Below are 23,837 nucleotides of genomic sequence, written 5' to 3'. Positions count from 1 at the left end.
ATCAAAGCTCTGTAATTCTGGACAGCAGAGTTCGAAATCTAGGTTTGCTCTTGGGTCTCTAACCTAGCAGGGGTCAGGAATGCTGCAGATGCAGTGAATTAATTTCATGGTGGGTGAGCATGCCTTCTGTCAATCAGCTCCAGTCCCTGCAGGCCAATCAAGAGTAGCACTGATGTGACTTTAAAAGCTGCCATGGTCAAAAGAGAGCCCCTATGGCTTATTTAGGGTGGGGAGCTGGCCTCTTACATGTGGAGAACAGAGTAGGTCCTGAATTTAGATCACACTTGTTTCTTGTGCTAAGGGAGGACCATCAAAAAAGACACATACATATTGTTTTATTGAAATAAAGTGTACTATAGTCTGCTTACTCTGATCTGTAATCTGTTTTGGTTGTTAAGCGCTCAAAACACTCTAGAGTTTCTGCTCTTGCAAAAATAGGTGTTCCCGGTGTGACCTGGAAACCAAAGGATGTGAACATGGGACCAGAGAATTCAACATGTCTCCGTCTGTCTGTCCAACTGCAGAGCACTGGAATTTGGATCACCGTGGCCTGATTAATGGCTCAGTGTACAGGGTTTGGGGTGGGACAATTCCAGGGCACAATCTTAACAAAGCAAAACCTCTTAGAGTAACTTCAAACTTTTATATAACAAAATCATTTTATGGGAATATGCAATTTTGCTTTTCTGTGGTGATCTTTCCACAAACCTGTGGCACTCTGAACTATTGAACAGTTAGAAAAGAAACATGACATTTTGTATTTAGTGTATCTTGTTATATTAATATATTTAATCCTGCTAAGAAAACATAATAAAGTGTTAATGTTAAAGACAAAGTTTGCAATTTTTCCTTTTAATTTCAGCCATCATGCAGCCACCTCAAAGTTCTTGTAACTCTCAGTAATGTATGAAGAGCAATGATTCCAGCTCTCAGTCCAGAAATATTTATACTTTTAGATTCCCTTTGTAAAACAAAGCATGAACTAATAGCAAGGATACCAGTTAAAAAAAAAAATTGTGTATTTGGTGGTCTGTGGTCTCTTTCAAAAGACAAAATTAGTTTATATAAAACAAGCTGCCCATTTAAAAAGAAGGGGGGGAAAAAGAGAATAAAAAGAGCCTTCCTTTAATCCTGGTCCCAGCCCTCTTCACATAACTGAACAGAACCATTCTTTACATAACAGGAGGTCTCACTACGTATTAAAGGTTGTTCTGATTTTCTCACAATGCTGCCAGTCTGAAGTGTCCATTCTGATTCTAATTGATTCTTCCTGAGATCCAGATAGAGGAACCAGAGACCTGAGCAGTGCCTCAGAGTATCTCCTTGGCACCAACTTCTTGCATTAGAAATCTGAAGCCTTAGTATATGCAGAGCAGTGATTCCAGCCTGCAAGGTTCATAAGTTTTCAAATGGCTGGGACCAGTACAGACTCTGAATGTGCTAGTGGTTCGTAGTTCCTCTCTCTTCCTCCAGGCTTCTTTCCAAGATCCCCCTTCCGTTTCCATTGTTACCTACCTGGTGAATGGTCCTATGTTGACTTCGAAGGAAAGCCTGCAAGCAGAGAAACACCAGGGAGCAACAAGATCAGCTTCAGGCATCTAGGGAATTTCTCTCCTCCTCCTTTCCCCCATCTCATTTTCCTTTTCCCTTCCTCTTCAGTTTTTGTGTGGGAAGCCAGAAACAGCAGCTCCCCTCCCACTGTTGGCAGAGGGGATTGGAAGCGAGGACTCCATTGTGGCCCGCTAATTAGTGCCAGTCCTAGGGATGTGTAACCCATATAATCTTACAGTGTGCATTTAGAAGCTGCAGCACTGTGGCTTGGGGTGACAGCAATAAAGTTTATTCTAAGAAGATGGGAATCCTGAAAATGAATGACACATGGGGTGGGAGTGAAATTAGGACCACCGTTTACTAAAACACTCTCTCCTCCTCTGTTGGGTGCAGGGTCAGTCTGAATCTGTTGGATTTCCTGCAAGAAAAGGGTGTTTGAGAACAGGCACTGCGTCTGTCCTTTGCACTATATGAGCCATAGGCTGTGGGGAATAGAGCCAGGAACTAGTGCAAGTCACCCAGCAGCTACTGAACAGGAAAAAGCAAAATTCCCCCAGTAAAGTGGGGAGGGAAAAGGGTGGGGTGGAGTGGGAGGAAGGCCGTGTATTTAGAAAGAAAGGGTAAAAACTCAGGGCAGTAGTGTAGTCTCTGCCGCTTTTATTAGCTCTCACCACGTGAACAGCTTTGACAGTTGATCCCTAACCTCTTGTTCAGTTCTGTGCCTGCAAAGAGTAAATCAATTGGTCTTCAATTTTCTGGCTGGGGCAGAAGTCGCTAGGCCAAGGTTCAGGTTCCATGCTCTCCATAGCAACATGCTGAAATCCGCACTCCATTCCAAGGTGTCCAGTGCTGGTGGGGGAAACAGAAGAGTTAAATGGGTAAGGAAAGGTGTTGAATCTCCAGTTTTACTGCAGCAGCTCCTGATGCTGCTTGCAGGGGGGACAGATAGTTTCAGAATGAGCTGCTAGCAGTCAGCCTGCTCCTTCTTAGCTCTTCCCCAGCAATCCCTAGAGCACCTAACTGTGGGAGAAGCACATAGGGAGGGATCAGCTTAGCCAAGGCAATAGTAGGCAGCGGCAGCAGCAGCCTGTTTACCGCATCTCTCTCTGCTCACTTAGCACATTGGGAAGAGCAAATGAGGAAGAAGGACCAGAGGCACAGTGGAGAAAATTAGAAGAGATTGAAGCTCAGCTGGGAGAGGAGTTGAAAAGATGGCCTGCAGCTGGATGGACCTGTGGGGTGGGTGGTAAAAGGGTTAGGGAGCAGAGGGGCACATACATTTGGAGGGGCCCTCTTTGAATTTGTGCCTGTGGATAGTTGGGCTTCATGTGTCCCAGCAATGGGGCAGTAATGAAGGGCTTTCATTTAATTGGCTAGGATGTGGCAACATGGTCTGGTTCAGAGCTTCTAAAGCCAAAGACCTGCTCTTTTTTGGAGATAGGAAGGAGGAAAGACTTTCTCACTGTGAAATGCCAGGACAGTACATTTCCTTGACAGTCCAAGTGTTCTGCACAGTCTGAGAAGGCCTGGTCATTATAATAAAATCCATCTTGTCCTACAGCAACACAAGCAATATTTTGGTATTTAGCTGACTGGAGTATTCTAACCAAAACAGTCCATCCAGGGGATCATGCCCTTCTCACCAACAAATTAAACCCTCATTCTCATGCACTGAAGTGTGGAACATAGTAGCTAAACCAGAACATGCAATTTATTCTTTCAATTAATTACCTTGCATGTAGGAATGGTCAATTCCTGATGCTTCAGAAGGTTAGCCTTCACTTTATTCCCATATGGGAATATGTGCCCTTTATCTAACGGCAAAATCTTTCCCGATATTTCACAAATTACAATTGTATGCCCTGAAGAATGAGGATTGCCATCATTTGTGACTTACTGATCTTATTTGCCATTATGAAAATATTAATTTTATCCATGCTTACAAAATCCATTTTGAGGAGGGGGAAATAGTGCTGAACTATGTGCTTTGGGTTTCCAGTGTTCATTAATTCCATAGATTGGGGTTACTCTCAGTATACCTCCGGCCAATTGCACTATACACCCTGGCCAACATTTTCAAACCTGGGTGCCTCTAGTTAGGCCCTAAAATCCACATTTTGACACCTACATGTATGGCTAGATATTTTCAGAGGCTGAATGTACTGGAAGCCCTCACCAATCACCATGACAACTCAGCCAGTTGAAACTACAGGTGCTATATCACCAAAACCTCTGAAAAATTTGCCTACCTGTTTAAGCACCTAACTAGGCAACCAAGTTTGAAAATGTTGGTGTCTGACCTGCTGTTTTTTCTGTATGTAACTAAAACACAAACCAAACCAATTTAGAGGTCAGACATTTTCTCTAGTCTCACATCACAGTATTGAGTTTTAAAATCTTTGTATTGAATTTTTCCATTGTAGGTCAGTTGTATGCATAGTCTAAAAATTATAGCATAGTTTAGCATGCATAGCCAAATATAGGGGCTGCTAGTGATCAAAACCAGGCAAGTTCTCAGAATAGTGCTTTAAAATTTTGTGTGGAAAATTCAAAGAAGAAAACAAGCAATGTTTAAAGATTGTGCACACTTCAGGAGAGAACAGCTTTATATGTGCAAGCAAATTAAGTTCCTTTTAATCCTTTTACAAACGTGTAAACTTAGTGACTAATGAAATTGCTATAAGGAGAGCACAACTTGTGTATGGCTTATGAAAAGTTATCTTAAATTGGCATGCAGACTGGTGCATACACCCTTTAACCCTTTGCAGGTTTCCCTCTTAAAACTTCTCTATATCAAATTTGTTTAACTATTGAAAGAAACTCAAGTTATGGCCAAATTAGCCAGAAGCACAAATCTGAATCAGAACCGACTTCTGTTTCTATGGAATTCTTAAGAGTAGTTCTAGTGATGATGGTGGCTTTACAAATGGTTTTTAAAGGGTTTCTCCACAAGCTCATCTCTACTGTGTTAACATTAAAACCTTAGGGATCCAAGTTTTCAGAAAAGCTGCTGGACTCCACGTTTCCAGTCCCACCAGGGAGCCTGAGTAATCTTGTGTTCGCTGGCTCTGAACTGATTTTTCTAAAGCTTCAGTTTGACATGCTGCCTTGTTACCTTCACGCACAGGGCACTGGCTCAGTATTTTTTATTCTTTATTTTGAAAATTTAATCACAAGTGCTGAAAAATGGGTCTCTGTCAGATCCATTTCTTCTCAACTATTAACACAGGAGCAAATTTTGTGCCCATGTTAGGTAGAAAGGCCTTCAGCAGAATCCAGCATGACTCTGAGGGGCTTTCTGATTCTGGGGCTGCAGCTTGACTTTGCTACATGGCTGGCAGCAGATAGTATTTGCATTGGGCCTGTTCTTAGGCAGTGGCTATGTGACTCTTTCCATCTTGCTCTTTGGCACACTCCCTTTAGTCTGTGTTTTATATGAAGCTCACCTCTCACCAACTTGGCTACTTCAAAAGCTGCTTTTACTTTGGTTTTTCTTCTAGAAAAAATAATGAAACTCATTAACCAATAAAATGAAACATTTCAATACTAAATTCTAAGGTGTGCCCTGGCATTACTCTATAGACTAACATCCATCTAGGTGACAGGGAATACTCTTGTACACATGTATAAAGTCATTGATGCAGAATTTTAAATATTAAATCAAATTTTTAGGATTTAACATGTTACGTAATCTAAGAGCTGGTAAATATATGTATTGCATATTTAAAAATAACTTTTTATAAAACTACTTTCTTTTTACTAATATATGGAATATTGATTGACATATCTTGTTTACTTTCAGGAATCTGAGAGATTTAGTGACAAGTTGTTTTTGAGACAAAGAATGAACTTGCTGTCCCAGATGTCCACAACCCCAATAGATTGCTTGTTCAAGGTAAAAAATCTGCATAGTAGAATATTGAACATATATAATCTCTTATGCACAGTTTTCTAGACTATAACACACACTTCTTAATGACTTTGCCTTGTACGTCTGAGTACCAAGAAAGCCATATGTTAGACTATAAAGAGGTGATTGGGTAATCAATGCACTGCAGTTCTGTGCCAAAGCTTCTGCAAGTAGGTAATGTGTTCTTATGGATTCTAGCGCAGAAACAAATGGAGATGGAATAGTGCTGCTGTAATATTCAATGGTCCATTAAAACAGAGATGCAAGGCCAAAAGCTGTTAGTCTCTTGAGATTTTGGTGCCTAAAACTAGAAGTTTTGCTGAAAAAATCTAAAGCGCAGTCACCTCCCATCTCCTCCATATTATGTTAATCAATCTCATAATGTCATTCTAAAAGAGAATTTTATCTGTGCAAAGACACACAGCAGAGTTACTAATTATACATATTCATAGCTATGGCCAGAGACTGCTAGTAATTTTACAATAATGTGTCTGCACAGAGGGAAGCTTGGTATGGTAACTGAGTCCGAAAGAAAACAATGTGAATTTTGTTTTAATTTTTTTTTATGGAAAGCAAACCAAGTTCAGATCTAAAGGTTTTTACACTGAAAACTCATTGGGGGTTGTGTGCAGCAGCCCTATGCAGTCTTGCACCAATGCTTCTAGTGCTTCATTCATAAGCAATTGCTTTGGTTTTGTGCTTCAGTGGATGAAGCAGGATTTTTTTTAAATCTTCTTCACATCAATACCTCACTCTTTCTCTTCTTGGCTTTTTGTAGTATATTGCTTCAGGCAACCAGGAGGAAGTGGAGCGATTACTAAGTCAAGGTGATAGTGATAAGGACACTGTACAGAAAATGTGCCACCCACTCTGTTTCTGTGACAGTTGTGAGAAGCTAGTTTCTGGGTAAGGACGTTTCATCTCCATATGAAAAGCTTTCTAAAAGTCTGTATTTGAGGATTTCCTTTAGAGTATGAGGGCAATACTGGAATGTGCAGTGCCAAGTCCAGAAAATTCTTCCGGTTGGAGAAAATATTGGCTGCATTTTAAGATTGTGTGTGTCTAGGTTGAGAGGGACAGAAGAAATTATAGATGTCCTCAGAATTATGCACGCAGATTTGATTAGGAAAGTATTGAAAAGCCAGGAGCTCAGTTACCTAGAGAAGGAAGGTAGTGTGACATCTATTGGACATGTTAAAGAGTGATTCTTCTCTCTGAATTTGGATTTCACAGCCAAAAGAATAGATGTCAGGATTTTTTTCTTTTGGCTCAGTAAAAACCCATCTGGAATAATCTTAATGAGAAATGATAGAGGGTAAATAGGTTTGAAATCTGTGTAACGTGTGTGCATGCGCTTGCATTCATGCATGCATGTAAAAACTTTCTCCAGTAACTGGTATACAGCTAACTTATGTTCTTGAAAACTACCCTGTTTTATAGGAAGATGAATGATCCTTCCATTGTCACTCCATTTTCCAGAGATGACAGGGGATACACACCACTTCATATAGCTGCTATTTGCGGTAAGTATTGCTATCTTCCCATGACTCTGTAATATTTACCTTTTGTTTACTCTTTATTAAGTTCTTGAAAGAGGAGACACATTAGCTTATTTTTCAGCTTACATTCTGCAATGAGTTTTGCATGAACTGTATTTTACTTGTGGGTTAAACAAACACAAATATTGTCCCAGAATAAAACTGTTGTATTCTTCCCTTCAGCCCAGGTGCTCTTGTCTGCATTTTCTTTTTTCTTTTGGCTTCTTACTAATTTTTGCCTTGGTGGCATTTCTTTCAGCCAGATGGGTAGGTTAGGAGGTGCCCTCAGAAAGGAGCTATCCTATTACAAACTGACAGAGTATGTGGCAAGTCTTACATACATCCTGTGGCCTAGTATATCTGGCATGATGTACACCATCTCTCCCCACTCCTTGAATGTGGGTCATGGTCCTGACCTAAGACTTGTAAGCAGATGCATTAAGTTACTTGGGAGGTTTTTTTTATCTGTTGCTCTTGCTTTTATTACCTTTGACTTGCACAATACATATGCCAAGGGCAGAACTCTTTGTGTGACATCAGTTTACTTTCCATTCCCTGTTCACCCTCAAGATACAAGTGCAGTTTGTTTGCGGTTAGGAGCCCCCTTTCTGAGCTGGGTCCTTGAATAATCTGTAGTAAATTGACTGTTCATTATAAAGAGCAAGTACTAAGAAAGTGAATATGCAGCACGCACAAGAATGAAGCGTGTTAAGGTTTGAAGTTCTCATTTTAGTTTGAAAAGTAACTTTTCCTGTGATCGTTTACTTCTCAGATTTAATGACCACATGTTTTCCGTAGGGCAAGCATCATTAATTGACCTGTTAGTTTCCAAAGGAGCTGTAGTCAGTGCTACAGATTACCACGGTTCAACACCTCTTCACCTTGCATGTCAGAAAGGATATCAGAATGTTACAGTAAGCAATGAAAGTCTTAACCAATGAATATTTTTAACACTTTATATATAAAGTTGAAGAAAAAATTAATCAAAAGCCTTCATTATAACTGTGTGCTATCACAATTCAGGATCTTTAAGCATTTTAATTAAATGCTAAACTTTATAGGTTTATAATCCAGATGTTAAAATTTGCTCTGAGCTAGAAGATCTCATGTTGGGAACAAATTCTTGTTCCCTCTGTCCTCTTGGTAAAGTATTTAAAAAAAAATTATATTTAACATTTTCTAAATTAGTTTGAAAACTCTAGATTTTGAAAGTTTGTCAAATGTTATATGCTTTTCTGCATTCCCATAACTCAAAGTAGCCTGATCTAGAGTTACCTTTTGTAAACCCATTAGTCCAGAGTGGGATTTGTATGGCTTTGCTGAATTCTGAATAACCCAGTTGTTGGTCATTATGCATGTATCTCTCAATATGTTTTTAATTCGTTTGTAATGTTTAGCACAGACTGATAAGGTAGTGGAATCTCTGCTCTGTATTGATGCAAAAGAGTTGTTATGATCAATCCAGTAAATACAATGCTTTAAACATTGTTTTGAAAATAGACTAATCATACTGTTTAGTTGTTGTACACTTGAATTTTTTAACACGTTTTATATAATATTACATTAAGCAACTCAGTTGTTCAAAACCAAGACATTCATAGAGAAGGATGAAATGATGCACTTAATGCAATCCGCTGTGCTTTTTCCTTTACAGGGCTCTTAGAACACTGGGTAAATGTACATATGTTATCTGTGCTGCAGTACTTAGCTACAGTGGATGATTTAAAGTCAGTTTGCAGATATAACTCAGTGGTTATTTCAAATAGTGTGTGACAAAGAATTTTTATTCTGTTCAAGGACTGGGGCAAAATAGTGGCATGAAGCCAAGGACAACCATTTTTTACTTACCGGTTTAAAGCAGAAGAGATGTAGTTCTGTATGTACTACAGTGATTCATCATCCTAGAAACCTAAAGGGTGCTACAGCAGTAACAATTGTTTGTCCATTAATTTTCTCTTACTTAAACATTTACTTTCTTTTCCTTTTAAGCTTCTCTTGTTGCACTATAAGGCAAGTACAGATGTTCAAGACAATAATGGCAATACTCCACTTCATTTAGCCTGCACTTATGGTCATGAGGATGTAAGTAATTGTTTTATAACAAACTAAATGGACATTCTAATAGGATTATGGCATGCAATGAAACTGTGATGCCAGTTTGTACTAAATTTAGTTATTTAAAAAGTAAATAAAACACTGATTTGGAGGGTGACTTTTTAATTCATATTACAAACTGGGACCTTATTATATCATGGTATTTGTTTAATGTAGGTATCCATTTACAGTGGTGTAGCTGCTAGAAAGCCTAGTTGTTTGGGTCCCTTGTATTCATTATTTATTTATTATAGCCTTTTAAAAATTATGTGTATTTGATAGGACCTCAAAAAACCTACTCCAGAGAGTAGATTATAGGAGCTGCAATAAAACCAACATTACTGTTCAGATTGTACATGTTATGTGGATTGGGGACCAGTGATATAGTTCATTGGTGGCTTTTCTTTTCTCTCCAGTGTGTCAAAGCTTTAGTCTATTATGATGTACACTCTTGTAGACTAGATACTGGTAACGAAAAAGGAGATACTCCTCTCCATATAGCAGCTCGCTGGGGCTATCAAGGGATAATAGAAGTGCTGTTGCAGAATGGAGCCAACCCAGACATTCAAAACCGGATGAAAGAGACTTCACTGCAGTGTGCATTAAATTCCAAGGTATTCTTCCTTATCTGCTAGCCAGGGTAGTTTTTAAAATGCATTTCCACAGTGGTTTAGCTGTATTTGAAGCTTAGTTGTTAATGGGATATGTGGGCAGATACTCTGACAAATAAAAATAATTTCCATTCACTTTTAAGAAAGGAAGGTCACATTTTACATCTTAAAGTGCATGTTAGTATCTTTTTTAATATGGAACATAAACTTTGCAAGTTGGTGCTTTAATCTGGTCTGTCATAATTTCTCTAGCTAATATTAAGTGGTTAGCTAATTTGTGTTTCAATCAGTAAATTCCTCTTGAAATAGAGTTACATTGCATCTCTTTATTCATATTTTTTGTGCAGATTTTATCATTGATGGAATTAAACTACTTAACATTTGAAAGGGGACAGAGTGCTTCTGAGGTAACAGAGTGAGTTGCTAATCTTTTGCATACATTTTAGCTATTTAACATGAGGATGTAAACCTTGTTTGCTTTGTTTTTGTTGACCTGATTAAAGTCTCCAGTTAGGTCTCCTCTGCGTTCAGCAGACACCTTCAGCAGAGGGTCATCTGTCTCCAGCTTGTCATCAGCATCAGCAGATACCAGACAAGAAGAAGTTACAAATAATTACAAAGAGGTAAGAGTAGTAAAAGCTTGGTATTTAGCAGTGCAGAGGTAGCCTTGAGTGCCAAGTCTACAGTGTCATTTTAAACTACTCCCCAAGACACAGCTCTCTGGGATAGCTAATTCAAAATAAGCAATAAACTAGACCAGCATTGATAGTAAACTAAGGGAGAGCTCTGGGAAAGGGCAGTGGAAGCTATTTTATTCCCTGTCCCTTTCTTTCTATGCCAGACAAATATATTTTGTTTTCAAGATAGCAAGGTCTTATTCTGCACTCATGTGTATGGAATATGCCCTGTTTGTTTTTTCCCACCAGGAGAAGTCCTCTCTTCTAGATACCAGGCCTACTCTATTAATATTACCTTTCAGTCAGGTTTACTTTGGGAGGTCAGAATAGAGTTACTGTTCTGTAGCTATTGTTTCATGTCTTCCTTGCCCCCTCAGCCACAGGGAAAAATCTTCATTTGTGTCTCATTTGAATACATTAAGACTTCCCTGCTCTGAGAAGGATTCCATGGAAAGAAAGCTCATGTACTGTATTTTCTCAGCACTTCACTAAGCATAAGTAAGCAATCACAGATGGTTCCACGGACAGTGAGGTCTTTCAGTACTGTTACACTAGGTAGGAATCTTCTCTGTACAGGAGCACTGAGTGGAGCTGTACCCATAGGATTGGAATAATGTGAATAACAAGCTGCTGCTTGGTGTTTGAATCAGAAATGTGCCAAGTATAAAGAAGCATTCCTCAGGCTTGAGGAAAACCTCTTAAGACATCTGGCCTATATATGTCTGGGTGTGGAGGAGGCACACTACTGATGCTAGGGCAGATGTGCAGCACTGCTACTTTTTGAGGTATCTGCTATCAACTTGGTATCTAAGCATAAGTTTTTGCTTGATTCTTAGCAAGTGTTAATGATGGAACTGCATTTAAAAAAAAAAAGTGTACCTAGCAGCTGTTAATATCATGATGTGGTTATCTGGGTGCTCTCTGTATTCCTAATTCTTGGGGGCATTGACTACCATTCTATCTATAAAACTCAGCAGTCTGAATCAAATAATATCTTGTGGTATGTTATAAAATTAATAATAGAAAAGAGATAATTCTAAGCGTGGAATTGACAAGAAATATGACAGAGTGCAAAAGATTAGCTTTTGTAATAAACTATAGGAGGTCAATTTTCAGACCATCATAAGGTATATACCTCATCCGCTGCCTCACCTGCACATCACTTGTCCAGTTCCAATTTATCCAAAATGCAGTTGATAAAATCCACTCTGAGCTCTTTGAATTTCCACACTCACTTCCTCTTACCTTGCACCTCAAGCCCATACTTCTCATCTTTCCTTTCCAAGCCCCATTCAACTCCACCCTTACCTCTCAGCTTTCATTTCTTCTTCCTCTTCCTCCTCCTCTGTTCCTTCCAATGCACCCTCCTAAATACTTTTGTGCCTCCTTTCTACTACCTCTTGCTTAGAATTCCCTTCCCTTCCTTTTACCAAAAAAGCCCCCAAAACACACGCCTCCTCTTTTCATTCAGATCTCTTCTTAAACACTTATTCCAGGAAGCTGTTAGATAATAACTCCAAAAAAGCATGAAGGAGCTTGAGTAGAATATGTTAATTCATATTTTGTTGTTATTAGTGTCTTCTTGGATACTGAGTAAATTTGTGTGGAAATTGCTCCTGCATGTAATTTACACTGTAAGAACCTTGGAACAGGTCCATATCTGTTTGTACAGAGTCAAGTGCAGTAATGTTGCTTCATAAATAAGGTATAATGCACATAAAATCTCACCTAATAGCAGATTGAGGATTTGTTTTTTCTTAAAGGGACAAACTTATCACACTCCAAAGGCTGAGTCTGTAGTTCAAACCGGGAGAAAAGATTACTAGCAGCTTATTCCTTAGACTCCTGAGGTTAATGGCCTTTCTATAATCCAACGTTAGTTCATTACCGTTAGCCAAGTTTCGCATGGGCTCACTGCTATTACTCCCACTAAGCAAGAAGACCAGGGCCTAATTTTGCAAATTTTCCATGTAGAGATCTGCCACTGGAGTGAATAGGAGGCTGGCATAAAACTCAGCTCTTTTGGCAGCACCTACCATTTTAGCAAGAGCCCAAAACAGTAGCATCATCCATGGGGAGTTTTACATGCCTTTAATAGCTTTTCTTTCTTTTGTAATGCTGGATCCTAAATAAAGGTACACGCATAATTGCTGGTGAAGCTGAAAAATATATTTGGTGTATCTGCTAACATGGGTTTATTTACATATGCACCATGTGTGTTCTGTGTTTACATAAGTAATGATTATCTTCCACTGCAGATTCCAAATATCATTAGATGGCCATAGGCCTTATACAGCTTTTGTATTTCATAAGTTAATAATGTTTTCTTTTAAAACTTTATCAACATATCTGAAATGGGCCAGATGTAACAGCATCATATTAGGAGGTTAATAAAGAATGCTGGATTTTCAGAGTACAGTTTAATACCAATGTTACCAAAGCAACTAAAATTCCCTTTTCTGATTTTATATACAGATAGAAAAACTCTTAAGAGCAGTTGCTGATGGAGATCTGGAAATGGTAAGTTCTTAGGTTGACTTGATGTAGAGTACTGAATTTCCAGATATCCTACTAAAATTGAAGAAGCTGTTTAAATATAACACTGAATGGAGAATGCATAGTTGGTTTAATTTTAGAAAAATATGAATCAAGTGCTGATTAACTTTTGCTGCTGTGAATATTCATTTCACATCCAAAAAGTACTCGGTTAACAGTATTTTTAAATCAGTAATTTGAAATTACTTGCTGCTCTAGAGAATAATTTATATCTGAGTAAATATAAAACATTGTCTGCTAAAGCAGAAAACTTTGTATGGGTTTAATTCTTTTTAAACATGCTCCTGTTTACTCACTGATTTGAAATACATTAGTTTTATTCTTTTATTTGGTGCTCTTGGGCTTTTAAAAATAAAACGAACTCCAAGATGATGTATCCTTTGCCTACTTCATCTAGAACAGAGTTCCTCAAATGTGCTTATTGGTACTCTAGCCCAAAGCAAGAATTGTTCATAACATCCTCCAGCTCAGATAGACCTACTTTCAGGGCACTATATAAATGCACGTTAGAAACTCTGTGAACTTCAGATTTACTTCTGTATCAGTGAGAGGAGAATATGACTTAGGCTACTTAGGCAAAGTCTCTACCGTCAGATCAATTTCTCTAGATCGACTGAGCGGTCAGTTGCAGACCTGCTCAGTCGATCCAGAAATCGACATACTAAGACCACCTTCTCAAGTGGCGTAGTGCAGTGAAGACGGCGCACAGAAGAGGAGCCCAGAAGTCGACGGGAGTTGCACAAGTTTTTTGCGTAGCTTGCGTAACTCCCGTTGACTGCCGCTGAATTCCGGAGGTAAGTGTAGACAGGGTCAAAGTCACTGTTCCTATATTGCTGTTTTCCTTTCCTTTGAGTTTTCTGAATCTTTTTGCTGCTCCACAGGTTCATGTCTCTATGAATAAGGCTTATGGGTTCTGGAGTTCTTTTTGGGTGCCACATTATTAGGATATTGTGTTTTTTTCCCGTTAGATTCCCTCCTTTTTTTTTAATTCTAAGTAATTTATACACTGTTGTTCCTTGTGAATTAAAGCTAATACTTTAAAAATGTGCACATAACCCCAGTTTGCATGTGCAAAGAGCTCAGACTTCAAGAATGTTCACAACTCAGTTCCCTTCATACGTTATAGCAATTATGAAAGTTTGAAGCAAATAATTCCTGAACTCCAAGTTTCCAGCACCTTTAGTGGAGACTGATCAAAGCTCTGAATCAATCTAAACAGAAGTTTTCAACTTGCTGACTTTAAATACTCCTGTTCACCCTGTATGCATAGTATATATATCACATAATTGTTTGTGTGCACATAATCTATGATGGAAGTCTGGCTTTTCTTAGTAAGTGTTTGTGGCAACAGCATAAACCATGAATGAAAAGTTAAGTTAGGATTTATATGTCATCAGCAAGTATAGAGTAAAATGGGTTTAAATAGTACACAATTTGGGTATATTTTCACTTTTGTACTTCACTTCCAATAAAGAGCTGACACCTACAGCAATATGAACTTCAGTGTTTATATCCTATAATTTGTATTACTTACTGTCTGTCTTGATACATTTGAGCTACCATAGCAATTTCCTTCTTTTCTTCTGAAACACTTGGAAATTATGGTACTTTTGAAGACATTTTACTGAAAACTAGCAGCTGACATTTAAAAAAAAATAGAGCTCTAAGTTTGGGGGTATACATGGGTTTTTGTTGTTTTTTTAATACCCATCATAAAACAGAAGATTGTGGAAACCCTGTTAAATAGACTATAAGGTGTACAGGGTTTATGTACAGTACATAATTAATTGTTCTAAAAATTCCCATAGAGTAACACATACCAGGATTAACAGATATATTGATGTGGCATCATAAAGGCATATGTTTGTGTATAATATATGTAGAATAAAAGTTGATTCCCTAGTGTCTTCTATACCAGTCAGATGGTAGGTATAAATTTACCAGCTAGCTGCTTAAGAAAAGGAAAGAGTGATAGGTAGCACTGTACAGTCATTTAGTTAAGTAAATATGTAACCCCACATTTACAGATAGAGACACCTAACCTCATTGATTACCTCAAGGTCACCCAGCATGTCATTGTCAGAAGTAAGATTAGAACACAGGTTATCTGATTGCTAGAGGTATGTCTAAGTCTTATTGCCTCGTATGGTTAGACATTTTAACCTTTGTGAGACTGTTTCCTAATCTGTAAAATGGGATAGTAATACCTACTTGCCTGGGGTTGTTTATTGTCAGATTCAGATATAGTAAATATTGTTGCCCCATTTTATAAATGGGTAACCTGAGACACATAGGGGCTAAGGCCCATATTTCTAAAAAGGACCTTTTATTTTGGATGCCCAACTTCAGACACCGTGAGTCTGATTTTTTTCAAAGTTGTGGAGTGCCTGAAGTTCCCATTGACTCCAATTGGAGTTATGGTTGCTCAAGGCTCCTGAAAGTCAGGCCCCAGGTGTCTCAAATTGGGCATTCAAAAACTGAGCCATGCAAAATAAGGGGAGGCCACTTTTGAAAATGTTGACCTAAGTGTCTTGCCAGAGAGGCACTTGTGATGATTTAGGGGTCTTGTCTGTACCGCTTCTGAATCGTAGATGATTTTATGTAATTGTAACATGAAATTCTTCTTCCAGTGATTGCTCACGTCCATTCCACTATAGGTGAGTGCACGTCTCCGTGCACGGCTACCGGAACTTTTTTCCTCTTAGCAGATCCCGTAGGGCCGGCTCTGGTGCCCCCTGGAGTCCCGCTTACATGCTGTGGTATGTGAGGCACTGCTGGACCTACGCCGCCTCAGTTCCTTCTTTCCGCCCGTGGCGGTTACTGGAACTGCCTGCGCTTCCATTGCAAGCTCTTTATTCCCCGTGTTTAAACTTTAAACTAGGTCTTTGGGTTAATTAGTTAGTTAGATTAGTAACTGCTGTCATGGCTTCAAGCCATGCGCTCCAGCGGGAAGGCTTTCCCACTTACTGACCCCCACTGCCTGAAGTGTGGGGGGAAGCTCTTCGTAAGTAAGAGAATGGATCGTAAGGCTTTCAGACCTCCAGAAACTCCACCTGAAAGCCCGGCTCACGGAGCCCCAAGCCAGCTCCGAGCCAACCGCTTCGCTGCGGTATTCAGCGCGCTGCCAGTGCAGCAGGCACCATCAACACCTACCCGACTTGGCACCGCAGATGGAAGCACTCGGACTCCCCCGCACTATTGGAGCAGGCGGGGTGGAGCACCGATCCGCACCGAGGTCGGATCACGGAGACCCACTGCTGGAGCCAGCATCTCCAGCCAGGGAGCCTCCCCTGACTCGAGGAGTCCCTCGGCACCTACCAGCACCGTCGACTTCAGTGGCCGAAGGGCGGCAAGAGCCTTATTGGCTTTGCATACGCCATCGCCGCCCATACCTCCATGAGAGAGAAGGGGCTGGCATGAAGGAGAAGCCCGTGTTGGGACCCCCTGAATGGTTCAAGAGATGCCCGGTACGGGGAAGAAGATCTGCAGACCGGTTTCCTAGGTTAGAGCAGGAACGCTCCCCTAGAAATCATCCCAGGTCGCAGTCGCTGGACCAACCTGCATCAAGGCGGAGAGCGAAGTCGCCCGCCCGACACCGGTCTCGACCCCCTGGCACTGGGTGAGGTCCATGCCACCGCTCCGGCACCGAAGAGTTTGCCAGCAAGTACGCGGCGCTGATCCTGGTCACCGGAGACAATCTTGGTACCGAGGAGCCGGGCGGTGCAGAACCCGGATGCCGGAGACGGACTCGGTACTGAGGAGTTCGCCGGGCAGCGCAGAACCCGAATGCCGGAGACAGACTCGGCACCGAGGAGTTCGCCTTGCATCGAGGCTGGGCAGAGCTGGTTGCTGGAGCTTGACTCAGCGCCGAGACACATGCAAAGTGCAAAAAGTCCTCGGTGCAGGGATGATGCTCGGGTCACCCCAGCTCGCCGGAGCGTGGTCCGTACCCCTGCTCTGGCCGCGGCACCCACGATGAATCTGCTAGTCGAGGTGGTCGTCACAGAGGGGTCGCTCTCTGGAGCGACGGTACTGCACAGTAAGAGGCTTTGGGCAGCCCCAGAAGTGGTCTGTCAACGGTGCCTTAGTGTCCCTTTGAGGCTCTGCCCGGCAGCAGACGCTGAGCCTGTAGGCCATTGCAGAGCAGAGTACCGCGGGAGCTAGAGCAGTGCTCCTGCCACCCTCAGTTGCTGCCTATTCAGTGGGCAGAGCCAGTCCCTCCTCCATCGGCATGCCTGGAGGTTAGTGGCTGCAATCCCGGGCTATCCCGAAAAGGTCCAGCAGCACAGCAGGGGCTCTTCCATGGACTGGTCAGCCTTCTCTTCGTTCACATAGAGGCGGAGCTGCATGGTCTCAGGGACTCCTAGACCATGCTCATTCCCTGGGATGCTCTGCGCCACAGACCTTCAGGTGTCAGGCAGGTCTCCAGGGACAGCAGCTGCGGAGGTGCCAACCACAGCAGTCTCACGACCTACGGGCCAGGGGACAGAGTCAAGGGGTCTATGGGATACCATCCACCCTGACTGGCTCCTTAGGCCCTCAGTAAAGGTCCTCTAGGCTATGGGCAATCGGAAAGGCCCTCCTGCTGGTGAACGTAAGGGCAGTGCCCTAGCCTATACTCTCCTTTAGGCTTGGGTGAGCCAGAAGGCCTTCGGCCCACTGGGCCCCTGAGATAGCTTGGCGAGCTAGGGCCCCCACTCGTCTCCTCCCCCTGCCCCAGCCCTCGACGCAACCCCCTTCCTCCCTCTCAGTGGCAATTCCACATCCAGGAGGTTGAGGCCGCCTCAGCCAGGAGCAGCGGGAGAGGTCCTACTCGAGGTACTTCCTCGTCCCCCCCTCCCCACCCCAAAAAAAGAAGGGGGATTTGAAGACGGTGACAGACCTATGTCGTCGCACAAATACGTCGCACATCTCGAAGAACATCAGTTACAGGTAAGTAACCTTGTTTTACTGTGCCCTGGAAAGCTTATATGTATGGGGATCCACTCTGAGTTAGCAAGGTTTTGTCATGCCAGGCCAGAGACAATGGTAAATGATCAGCAGTCAGTAATTTTCTATTTAAAGTAAAATACCTTGGGATAGAGGATTTGCTCTTGCTGAGAGAAGACACTTCCTTCTGTCGTCTGAAAGGAAGGTGGGGTTGGAAGTAATGGAAAGTTACCGGGAGGAGAACAAAAGAAGCAGGTGACCCCAGCAGGAGCCTTTAAAGGGACTGGTGGAGAGCCATTTTGCACCAGATTAAGATTAGGGACACTGCAGCGGGAGCAAGGCAGGCAAGGGGTGGAGGACCCTGCCTGCTTGACAGAACACAAGGATCCCCCGTGGACTCCTAAGGGAAGGATAAACTAATGAGAGACATTGTGTTAAGATGTTTTATCATTTTGTATATTTGTTCTCCTATGCTGTGACTAAATATAAAGAGCATAAAGATGATAAACTGTACAAAGTGTGTGTGCATTGAGTGCTTCACAACTGCTGCATGCTCCTGAGAGAGTTAAATGGTAAAGCAGAAGGTTCAGCACTATTGTCTAGTCATGCATTAGAAATCCGGGGCCTGGGCCTTACTGTGGTTCAGATCTGATATGCTGTGTGTTCTTGGGAAACTCAAGTGAGTTGCCTGACTCTCAGTTTCTCATCCATAAAATGGGGTGTTTACCTTCTTCATGACTAAGTCTGTATAAAAGAATAAAGTAAACATGCATAATTTCACATTAATTTCCACAAGTGATTTTTTTCACCAATTTTGCCAAAGCCTAAAAGCATATGAGAAAAATATTTAAAACAAATGAAACAAATTACTGAGGTTTCAGTTGGAAAGATATTTCCAGCACTGATGAATCAATATTTGACAACACAGAGCACAAAGAAGTGCCATCTCTGCGTTCTGATGACAAATCTCTTGAGTTTATACCTTGTGGCTTCTTTCACTAGAGTTGCTGAATGGAATTGCTGTATGTCCTCTTGTAAAACTGTTCATTATGAAAGCAGTTGTCTGACTGGCTGGCACAGGTTCCAGCTGTGGGTATCTGTTTAAAAACATGATTATTTTAAAGCCCTTATCTTGTTCTTGACAATCTGAAGCCTGGTTTCCATAGGAACAGAAGCAGCAGTAGAGTCATTAGCACTGTTGTAGATTTCTGCTGTGAATACTGGATGAGCTTTGCAAGAGTAAATTTTTAAACAAATCCTAGGGTGCCTAAAGATTGTAAACATTCTTATGCTGTGGTTGTGTGGGAAGCAAAGAAATAGGTCTGCAAAACCCTCAGAGAGCAGATTTGTTCAGGCTGTAGATAGCCTGGTTAATCCAGAGTGTCTTTTCTTAGTTGACTGATTCATTGGAAGGAAACTTTTTATTTTGCAGATAAAAGTAATATGATTTTTGGCAAGCGGTTTGGTAGTTGATTTTTTAGAACGGTTTAAAGGGGAAGGTGTAGCTGGGAGAAAAACCCTCACAGAGAAGACTTAGTTTTATGTCCAGTGTTGCTTTCTGGGGTATTGAAGTTGTTGGGTAGAGCTTCATGCCACGACCTATGCTTTTGAACAAACATCAGATCTTTATGGCCTTCCTGGAGGGTGAAAGCCAGTGGGGAAGTACTGTGTCCATTATTGCTGGAGATTGCAAAAAGTTGTAGAGAGCAGTGGTTCTCAACCAGGGGTACACAGACGTCTTCCATGGGGTACATCAACTCATCTAGATATTTGCGTAGTTTTACAACAGGCTACATAAAAAGCACTAGCGAAGTCAGTACAAACTACAATTTCATATAGATGATAAATTTTATATTGCTGTATATACTATACACTGAAATGCAAGTACAATATTTATATTCCAATTGATTTATTTTACAATTATATGGTAAAAATGAGAAAGTAAGCAATTTTTCAGTAATAGTGTGCTGTGACACTATTGTATTTTTACGTCTGATTTTGTAAGCAAGTCGTTTTTAAGTGAAGTGAAACTTGGGGTACGCAAAACAAATCAGACTCCTGAAGGGGATATAGTAGTCTGGAAAGGCTGAGAACCACTGTATTAGGGAATGCTTGTTACCAATTGTTTTGAAGGAAGTCTTTTTTATCAAGACTCAAGACCACTGAATGATGATTATCAGTCTTCCATTTCTGAGTAAGTCTGCTGAGAAGCTTGTGCTAAGACAACTCTTTCAATATGTGAATATGTCAGATCTTCCTCTGCTCTAGGCCCAGACATGACTTGAGCACAGAGTCTGACTTACTGCCTCTTGGATGTGTTTCTGCTGGTATTAGAAGACCTATTAGCTGCCTTCAGTTCTATTGGTCATGGAGGGGTGTTGATTTTTCCACAAACCTTAGCAGGAGTAAATGCTGCCTTTCAGCAGCTTTGTTCTTTTCTCTCTGTGAGCTCCCAGTGGATGTTAGCTAACAATTGCCCATTTCCCCAAAGACTCGCAATTGTGGGATCTGGAGGTTCTATCTCCTTATTCCTCGTACTCAATTTGTAGATGGGGCTGTTTGGACAATAAGGCAGAGAGCACGGAGTGCACTGTTTTCAGTGTGTAGATTACACCCAGTTTTAAGTCTTTCTTACCTGGATGACACAGGTGAGTGCCTTAACTAATATTTGTTTTGAGACTGAGGTGTAATGGCTAAAACTCAGTCCAGATGAGTTTGAGTTGGTGATGGTAGGTGGCGGGAAGGAGTTAGAGGATATGGGAGAGAGAACACTGGCCCCTTCGAGGGTATTTGTCTGCTAACAGTAGCCCTAAATGGCAGCTGGGACAGTATGTTAGATCCTCAGTTGTCTTCAAACAGTTAGTGTAGTAGGGACCATAATAGCTTCTCACTATCAGCACCTGGCCAGGAGATTACACCACTTTCTTTCTGACACGGACCCTATTACAGAACAATTCAATATGGAAACTGAAGCTGGTGCAGAGTGCAGCAGCCTGCTTTCCTAAATGGTGTATCTCATTGAGAGACGGTGCTAGGGGACTGTATTGGTGCTTACTGGCTTCCAGGTGGACTTTAAGGTGTTTGTTTTTCCTATAAAACTCTGTGACTTAGGGCGTGCCTATTTGAAAGATCACCTTAAAGAACATCTCTGAAATAAATTTACATTATTTCTGATGCTTAAAATGTGGCAAATATTTAATAAAGCAGTAACACACTTTGTCTTATATCTTGCCCAGTGCATGCAGGTTGCCCCATATGCTGCTTGCTTGTTAAAGGAGTGATTGTCTGGATAGGGGGATGTAGTTATATTTATGCATATAGGGCTAGTTCTTTACATAGGCAAATAGGAAAATTAAGTCAGTGGGAGTTTTGCCTGATAAAAGCAGGTTGATTCAGGCCCAGACTATGGTAAACTCAGTTGGTTTTTTGAATCACATATTATGTAATTACTCCTGATGTTAAATTGTAGTATTGCTTGTCATTGCCTGTTCTTGTGTGTCCCAGTAGCATGTGTTTTATAGTACACTTCAAAAAGAGAATCTCTGCTACAGAATAAAGAAATATTATGACTCTTCAGGGAGCTAACAGTCGTTCAAAACAGAGCTCTTTAGTCCAGGAGTGATGTACTGATTGCTGTTCTGGATTGCATCTCACTCAGAAATGTAAAGAAGCTGTGAAGTGACATACATTAATTAGCAAGATTAGATTATAACAGCTTCATGAGATACTTAATGTGTGTGTCTATTTAAAAGTGCATTTAACCTTTTGACCAAAATCCTTTGTTAATCCATTGTAATTGGAAACAGATATGCTTGGATAACATGTTTAAAGTTTTGGTGAGGCATAAATTCAAATATCAGCATTAGCATTTGAAAGCTGTAATGTGGGACTTGTGTTTGCTGATGGGGCAATTACGTTAAACTATGACAATACAGAGTTGGAGATTAGGGCCTGCAGTGTGAGGATTCTGAAACTAGGGAACTGAGAATTGTTTTCCTGTGGTCAGGGAGCTGCAGGTGACAAAACACTGCCCTTATTAGCTGTTTCTGGACATGCACAGCTACACTGGATAGTAAAACCTCGCTAATCTGCTCTTCTCCAACCACATACTTACCCAAGAGAAGTTCTCAGCTTTGCAGTTTACTGCACTTCAGAGAGGTACCGTGAGGCCTTACTTGTGAAGAGGGAGGAGAGCACAGGTGCAGTCATGCTCTCCATGAGAAGGTAGGGAGGACAACATATCCCTATTTTAGCTCTGTCCCCAGCACTTATTACCCTGAAACAGGCTTAATGCCCTCACTGTTTCTCCGGGTGCTCCTTCCAGATGTTTCTGCCCGGGGACAGGGACGGGCTATTTACACTCTTGTGGCTGGCTGAACCATCATGGGGGTAAAGAGGAGACCTTGCTGGTACCTGCAGGATTGAATTGAGGGGGTGAATGGGGAGAAGCTTGTAGAGAAGCTGCCCCTTTCCCTTCCTTTTCAGCAGCAGCTTGGAGATCTACTGCCTGTGCACTCCTGCAGCATCAAGCCCAGCCATGGAATGCAGTAAAGATGCTCTTGTTTCTTTCTTCAGTGGGTGGGAGGCAGTGCCCCTCATCTTTGCCCCATGCTACTGCTTGTTGGAAGGCACAGGGCAGATCTGGGAGAGACCCTCCCCGGTCAGCAATAAGGTGGTAACCTCCATTTTCACATGCTCCTGCAGGGGCTTTCAGTGCTGCGGCAGCACACAGGCATTTGTTCTGTTGTAAAAGCTGCTGCCTAGGAGGAGAGGAACAAGGTGGCATGTATTAAAGCTTCACACTCGTGCTACTGTAATCCTGCAGCTACTAGATGGGTTCCTCTCCATTCCTGTGGCAGCCCCAGCAGAGTTATGCGAGTATTGGAAGCCCTAACACCACACGTCAGCTGGAGGAGGAAGAGCACCAGCACCAAATAAGTGCCCTAACCTCTGTTTCAGGCTGTTCTTGAGTGCTGGGGTGAGGCCAAGGATAACGTGATGTTCTGCCCACGTTGACCCTGCCCTGAACAACGGAGAGGAACAACGGTCCACTTGTTTGGGGCATTACCCTGGGACTTGGGAACATGGATTGAATTCCCTCCTTGGCCATGCACTAGCTGTGTGACGTTGGGCAAGTGACTTAATCTCTCTGTGTTGCAATTCCCCATCTGTAAAATGGGGATAAAAGCATTGCCCTACCTCCCAGGTGTTGTGAGGTTAAATGCATTAAAAGATTGTGGGGAACTCAGATGGTACAGTAGTGGGAGCCATATAAGTACCTAAGACAGATGTCAAAGACACTTAGTACTCCCCAAATCTCATTGATCCACAAACAAACAGAACAAAAAGAACTACATAGTAATATTTTTGTTTTTTACAACCACATGTGACATTAACGTTCAAAGAAGATTCACTATGTGCAGCATTACTGTGTAGCTTGTCTTCAGTGGAAATGGTTCTCTTAAAAATGAAGAAATCATGTTATTTAGACACAAATGTAGGCTGCCTTTACAGGCCTAGGAAATGCATCCAGCTCATGAGAAGTTACAGCTTTGAGGAGAAAATTTACTGCACCTCCACAGTTCGTATGCTGGATAAATGTTATCCTTGTCACTTTTATACTTTTAAAAGCCGATGATGAACAAAGAATCACGTTGACATGAACTGGCACAAACCTTGGCCTAATCTTCAGCAATCCGAGCTAAAAGGATTTGAAAGGGTTTAAGCAGAGGTGAACACTGAAGTCTTGATTAGGCAGTGGGAAGTCATTTATAATTTACTTCATTGGTACTTGGTGAACTGCTGCTGGCTGCCTTGTCAAATGTAACATTAATTTTTTTAATTTGGCCTGCAGGGGAGCCAAAGTTGAAAGGTGGCCAGGCCCGTTCAGGCTCTCCAATTTATTCTGCCTTTGTGTATGTGTGTGTGTGAAATCTAACATGTACATGTGTGTAATTATCAGGAGATTGAA

At 41.5% G+C, this 23,837-nt stretch overlaps 1 protein-coding gene across 4 annotated transcripts in view; it reads left to right on the top strand.

Moving 5' to 3' along the window:
* The window catches only part of ANKRD27 (ankyrin repeat domain 27), a 64,412-nt gene that overhangs the window by 23,683 nt on the left and 16,892 nt on the right, over positions 1–23,837 (top strand). For all 4 annotated transcript variants that reach the window (XM_067540017.1, XM_067540019.1, XM_067540018.1 and 1 more), the window contains exons 13-21: positions 5,354–5,446; positions 6,240–6,367; positions 6,902–6,984; positions 7,798–7,913; positions 8,989–9,081; positions 9,510–9,707; positions 10,052–10,111; positions 10,208–10,327; positions 12,857–12,901. In XM_067540017.1, the coding sequence (XP_067396118.1) occupies positions 5,354–5,446; positions 6,240–6,367; positions 6,902–6,984; positions 7,798–7,913; positions 8,989–9,081; positions 9,510–9,707; positions 10,052–10,111; positions 10,208–10,327; positions 12,857–12,901 (936 nt within the window). The remainder of the gene's footprint in view (positions 1–5,353; positions 5,447–6,239; positions 6,368–6,901; positions 6,985–7,797; positions 7,914–8,988; positions 9,082–9,509; positions 9,708–10,051; positions 10,112–10,207; positions 10,328–12,856; positions 12,902–23,837) is intronic.

The sequence above is a fragment of the Emydura macquarii genome, unplaced genomic scaffold (assembly GCF_026122565.2).
Source record: "Emydura macquarii macquarii isolate MOO-44397 ecotype Brisbane River unplaced genomic scaffold, CSIRO-AGI_Emac_v2 contig_561, whole genome shotgun sequence".
NCBI classification, from domain to species: Eukaryota; Metazoa; Chordata; order Testudines; family Chelidae; genus Emydura; species Emydura macquarii.
Note: the sequence above shows the minus strand (reverse complement) of the source record. Positions and strands in the feature narration are given on the sequence as shown.